Raw genomic sequence first — 6,727 nt, forward strand, 5'->3', positions numbered from 1 at the left:
CATTGAACCTTAACCCGCCTCTTCGGGTATATTCAATAAATAAAATAAAATTTCAAAATTTATATAACCATCATCACATACATAACATAAATTAAAATAAAAATTTAAATATGATACAATATTATTAATTATTTACTAATTATTTTACATATATTATACATATTATATATTAAAATTATATATATTATATATATATAGCGGGGTGAGTAGGAGCGGATATTACCTAAATCCGACCATGTTGCGCCCCGCTAAAAATCCGCCCCGGTGCGAGAGCGGAATGGGTATCCACGAGTTCAGGTGGTATTACTATCCCTATAACCAATGTCCAAAAAACCAAAATTCTAAATTCATTGCAAATTTGCCTACTCCATTTTAAAAAATAAAACATAAAACATAACCGACAATGAGAGAGTAGGTGGTTCGGACCACATGTGGGAAAGAGATGCACTTCATGTGTGAGCCCCCCACCAGGGTTCGTAGCATTTAATCATTAATCATTGTTCCTAAAATAGAGAGCCCCCTGTGCACAACATAGGCCATTAAATTGACTAGTACTCCCCACTTAGAGTGGACAACCGCACAACAAAACAAAAACAAAAACGTCACTTCTTTAGCTCTTCAATTCCCCGTCATCATATTTCTAACATTAGCTTTCTTTCCTTTCCTTTTCATCTATCTATCTATATCTTCTCCGTTATTCACTTTGAATTCTCATACATTATTCTCTTCCGGATTCAATTTTCGCTCATATATTGATGATGTTGCAAGCATGCATGCTAAACACATACATAATATAAAAGCATGGTAATGCATAGATATATATATATTGACACATGAATGATGAAAAAGGCCTCCACACACATGAATTAAAGAGAGGAGGATTATTAATATTTTAATAAAGGTCAATGGAGGATCCATTAAAGAAAAGGGAAGACATAGTGTGCTATGCACCACAGATGATAACAACAAATGGGATATGGCAAGGAGATAACCCATTGAACTATGCGTTGCCTCTCTTCATATTGCAAGTTATGTTAGTTGTCATTGCCACCCGCATCTTTGTCTTCATCCTCAAGCCCATTCGCCAGCCTCGCGTTATTGCTGAAATCTTGGTTAGTTTATTATTAATTTCCCTACCACCACAACAATGTGGTTAATAATTAAAAATATCTAAGAATGAAATTAAAAGTTAAAAGTAATTTGTGCTAACTGTGTAATATGTTATATTACATGTAAAGGGAGGTGTAATATTGGGTCCTTCGGTGCTTGGACAAAGCAAAACATTTGCAGAGGCAGTTTTTCCTCTGAGAAGTGTTATGGTGATTGAAACAATGGCAAACCTTGGTCTGCTGTACTTCCTGTTCTTGGTTGGAGTGGGAATGGATGTTTCATCGCTGAGGCGCATTGGTAGAAAAGCAGTTTTCATAGCAGCTGGAGGGATGGTGTTGCCCTTTGTCATTGGAGCAATCTTCTCCTTTGTTATCACCAGTGGTGACAGGCCGGTTAACAAAGGTGCTTACATCTTGTTGCTCGGCGTTGTTCTCTCTGTAACTGCATTCCCTGTTCTTGCTAGAATCCTTGCTGAGCTCAAACTCATCAACACTGAGATGGGAAGGGTTGCACTCTCCTCTGCACTCATCAATGATGCCTTTTCTTGGATACTTTTGGCCGTGGCCATCACTATGGCACAGAGTGAAAGGCTTGTATTGTCTTCCTTCATGATTCTGATTTCTAGTGTGGCCTTTGTGCTCTTTTATGTCTTCGCAGTGCGGCCGATCATCGGGTGGATTATAAGGAAGACGCCGGAAGGTGAATCGTTCAGCGATTTCTATGTTTGTCTAATACTAGCCGGTGTCATGGTTTCAGGTTTCATAACTGATGCTATGGGGACACATTCTGTTTTTGGAGCATTTGTTTTTGGATTGACAATCCCAACTGGACCACTTAGTTTAACTCTTGTGGAGAAAATTGAGGACTTCGTCTCAGGGCTTTTGCTTCCCTTATTCTTTGCAATTAGTGGGTTGAAGACTAATTTGGGTCTCATCAAAGGTGTATTCCCATGGTTAACTATAGTCACCCTTGTTTTGCTATCTTGCATTGGCAAAATTGCTGGAACCATATTTGTTGCAGTTTCTTATCAAATGACACTTGATGAAGGAGCAGCTCTAGGCTTGCTCATGAACTCAAAAGGCCTTGTTGAGATGATTGTGCTTAATGTTGGCAGGGATCAAAAGGTACTTATTTATTGGCCAATTTTGTTTATTTGATAGTCATTATTGACTAGTGCTACTACTATAATGGTTGATCACAATTGGTTGCAGGTTTTGGATGAGAGATCATTTGCAATAATGGTCACCATAACTGTGCTAATGACTGGAATAATTGTACCTGGATTATCAGCTATCTACAACCCAACAAAGAGGGTGATATCATACAAAAGAAGAACAATTCAGATGTCAAGAAAAGATGAAGAGCTGAAGGTCCTAGTTTGTATCCATACACCTCGGAACGTGCCATCCATAATAAACCTTCTTGATGCCTCAAATCCAACAAAGAAGTCACCAATATGCATCTATGTGCTCCATTTGGTAGAACTCACGGGCCGTACATCTGCATTGCTCATTGTCCACAACTCTAGAAAATCGGATCAGCCTGCACTTAACGCAACTCAAGCTCAATCTGATCACATAATCAATGCCTTTGCCAACTACGAGCAACAGGCTTCTTGTGTCACTGTACAGCCCTTGACAGCAATGTCCCCTTACTCCACAATGCATGAAGACGTATGCAATTTGGCCGAGGACAAGCGCGTCGCCTTAATAATCCTCCCATTCCACAAACTACATACAATTGATGGTGGAATGGAACCAATAAACGCGCCATTTCGCACTGTAAACCGGAATGTGCTTGCAAATGCGCCTTGTTCGGTTGGAATTTTAGTAGACAGAGGCTTGAATTGCTCGAACCACTTGGTTGATGATGTAGTAGTGTCTCATTACGTGGCAGTCTTGTTCTTTGGAGGTCCAGATGACAGAGAAGGATTGAGCTACGGATGGAGGATGTCGGAACATGAAGGTGTATGCCTTACTCTAATGCGCTTCGTTCCTGGAACACAAGTTGGAAGCACAACGGACACAAAGCAGCCTCCCAGCCACAACAACAATACAAACAATATCCAAGAGGAACCTAGGATACTAACGGTAGATACTGAGAAGGACACAGAAAAACAATTGGATGAGAGGCTTATACAATTGTTCAGGATGAACCGTGTGAACAATGAATCCATTGTGTACATTGAAAAAGTGGTGAACAATGGCGAAGAGACCGTGGCCGCTATAAGATCAATGGAGGACATCCATGATCTTATCATAGTTGGGAGAGGACAAGGAATGATATCGCCACTCACAGCAGGACTCACTGACTGGAGTGAGTGCCCCGAGTTAGGAGCTATTGGGGATTTGTTAGCATCACCAGATTTTGCAACATCTGCTTCAGTCTTGGTAGTTCAACAATATATTGGCCAAGGTTCAGAGGTAGATAATTCGTTGGTAACAACAGATAATGTAGTTAACACAAATGAAGAATATATTAATCAGAGAACACATCATTCAGTAGCACCACCAACTGGACATACCGTTCATATGTTCAATGACACAGAACGACAACTGAGATGATAACTAGTATTATAGTATTATCCATATCTGTATTATGTTTACTGATCTAGTTTTTTTTTCCTTTAATTTTAATTTGTACATACAGAAAAGCACAATTTTGTATATTTTTCATACAAGCAAAATTTTACATCTTTCAACATGAGAGAGAATTTGACAGGGTCTGTTTCATTTATATTTTCATTTTTTATTTTTTATTTTAAAAAATTTGTGAAAAAGAGCCAATAGCATTCCATTTCAGTATATAAGTGAAATCGATCTACCAACAAACACTAATATAAAAGTTTTTTCTTTAATTTTAAAGCATTGATGATTAATTGTTAGGATTTTAAATTTTGTAAAAAAGGAAATTGAGGAGAAGAAGTGTTATAAGAAGGTTTTGATTATGTTCTTCTAACCCATGAAAAAAGATATGATTTAACTAGTAAGTGAGGAGGATGCTCCCATAAATACGCGTAAAACGTTTTTCTATAAAGACACTTATGTATCGGACTATTTGTACAATGTGTACAATGGGATATTGAGTTACAAAATGAACATCCTCATACTATCTAGAATAACCATCCAAGTACTAGGGATAACGACCTTTTGGATCTAGAGTTCTAATACAATGTTATGATACCATTCATCCCAAAAACTTTAGCTGATGGGAAAAGGTAACACTAATGGTTATATCTCTCATACTCCCTAAACCTCCATTGTACACATTGTACAAATATTCCATTGGCTCCTCATACTTTTCCTTTTTGAATTTCTTAACAAACTAGAATAAAACCGATTTTTTTATAGCAATAACAATAAACCCAATTGTTATCAGATTCGGTCCAATCGGCAATTTACGTAACACACTAGATCATGTTTTTTTTTTTTTATAAAAAAATCAGGGATATATTTGTCTTTCTATCAAAAAATTTAAACATGATTCGATTTAGATTGTGTAAATCGATCGGATCAAATCGGGTCTAATAATTATAATGCGAATAATTGGGTTTATTATTGTTGCTATAATAAACCGATTTTGTTCTAATTTATTAAAAAATAAATTATTAACCGATTTAATAAAAATGTCCAATAATATCATAACACATGTAAACATCTTAAAGAAAAAAATATATATTTAGTGTTTTTATCGAAGTGATCTCCAGTGAATTATTAACTTCCACGTTACTCGTTTCATTAATTATTATCTAAGAAGCACGGACACACCAAATTACTGCCGTGTCCACGTGTCGGACACGCGGTGAACACGGACACGCGGTGGACACGTGTCCGACACACCTGAGCACGTGTCGCAAAAAAAAAAATTTTTTTTTTTACTCGGACACGCCATGACACGGCACTGGACACACGAGGACACGGCACTGGACACACGAGGACCCGGCATTGGACACGCCAGGACACGATTGGCATGTAAAAATTGCAGAAATTTTTTAAAAAAAAAATTACCTTTAACCCAAAAAAATCTTGGACCCCATAAGCACAAGGAGTCTCTCACACATTTTAAATAACTCATAAAAAAACAACCCTCATTTTTTACACGACCCTTCACCTTCAGAGCATAGCAAAAGTCACCCTCCTCCACGCACCGTCCTCTGCACGCAAGTCCTCTGCGCGCCGGTCCTCTGCACGCAAGTCCTCTGCAGGCCGGTCCTCTGTGCATTGCTCCTCCGGCGATGCTCCTCTGCGAGTCGCTCCACTGCACGCCGCTCCTTCTACCTCTGTGCGCTCATCTCCCTATGTTCTCATCTTCTTTGCTTCGTGCTTTTCTCCTCTCTGCTTTGCTCCTCTTCACCGGTGGCACTCTTTTGCCACAATAGTTGTTGCAAATCGTTGCTTGCAGCAACTTAGCAACTTAGGGGTTGAGGTAATTTCTTTTGAACTTTTATTTTATCGTTAGAATGTTAGCTCACTAAGTCTATACTCCATAGTTACTAGTTACTACAAATAGTTACTTGTTATCTGCATTATTGATTTTTTTTATTAAATTATTTAGGAATGATGAGTTCTCTTGGGGTTACTGGAACTGAAAAAAATGAGGACTCTGCGGATAAGCCTTTATGGAAATTTGTTGTGAAAAAAAATAAGGTTGAAGGGGGAGGTAATTTTGAGTTTGAATGCAAGTATTGTGAAGTTGTATTTAGAGGCTCTTACACTAGGGTGAGAGCACATCTCTTGAAAATTCCAGGAAAGGGAATAAGGGTCTGTCAAAAAATTTAATATATATATGCCGTGTCCGTGTCCGGTAAAATTTTAATTTTGGTGTGTCTCCGTGTCCGTGTCCGTGTCGTGTCCCGTGTCCGTGTCCGTGTCTGTGCTTCTTAGATTATTATGGTCAAATTTAACTGTAGGACCACATTGAACCTATTTAAATTTTTTGGGATAAGAATAAGGAACGTTAGAAACTAAATTAAAATTTAGTCCAAATGTTGATGACCAAAATAATTCTTTATCCTACAATATTTTTTCAAAAATATTAGCAACTATAATGTCAAATCTTCTGTTCCTTAATACCATTTCTATAGATTCAATATTCTTACTTAAGATTGATACCGGTGAAGTGACAAGTTTTATCTAGAAATCAAATTAAACTATATGCAAAGATATATATGAGAAAATTTTGGAACACTTACTCACATCTTCAAGTTCCTTGATATATGCTTCAGCCTTTCCAATATTGCTGTTATCTTACATGAACATGAGCATAGAATCAGTTTCTTCCATTTGATTCACCTTTAATCACTAATGAACTTTTAAGTCCAGAGGCTCGGCGATGGGAGATTAAATTGTTGGGCTTACTCTGGTACCTGATATTCATGGAACTGATGGAAGTACATTTGAGTTATATGATAAACAAATTAATACCAGTAACTGGTATTGACAATTACTTAGGTATTATCATTCATCCTCAAATATATTTCGAAACAAACTGTACAAAATAATCCCCAAAATGTACCTGCTCAATAACCTCTGAATATTCCTTGAAGCCAAGCGCGTTTTGCAACGGCCATGTGGGAGCCCCGTTTGCGCTCGGAAGGTGGGAATCGTACAGGGGAAAC

At 37.8% G+C, this 6,727-nt stretch overlaps 1 protein-coding gene across 1 annotated transcript; it reads left to right on the forward strand.

Moving 5' to 3' along the window:
- The first annotated feature begins 905 nt into the window (after positions 1-905).
- On the forward strand, positions 906-3,674 carry LOC107634621 (cation/H(+) antiporter 15-like). Its single transcript, XM_016338043.3, has 3 exons — positions 906-1,112; positions 1,239-2,234; positions 2,322-3,674. Exons 1-3 carry the CDS (start codon positions 906-908, stop codon positions 3,672-3,674), a joined length of 2,556 nt encoding a protein of 851 aa, XP_016193529.2.
- Positions 3,675-6,727: the final 3,053 nt, after the last annotated feature.

This window comes from Arachis ipaensis, chromosome B3, assembly GCF_059453495.1.
Source record: "Arachis ipaensis isolate K30076 ecotype BB chromosome B3, ASM5945349v1, whole genome shotgun sequence".
NCBI classification, from domain to species: Eukaryota; Viridiplantae; Streptophyta; class Magnoliopsida; order Fabales; family Fabaceae; genus Arachis; species Arachis ipaensis.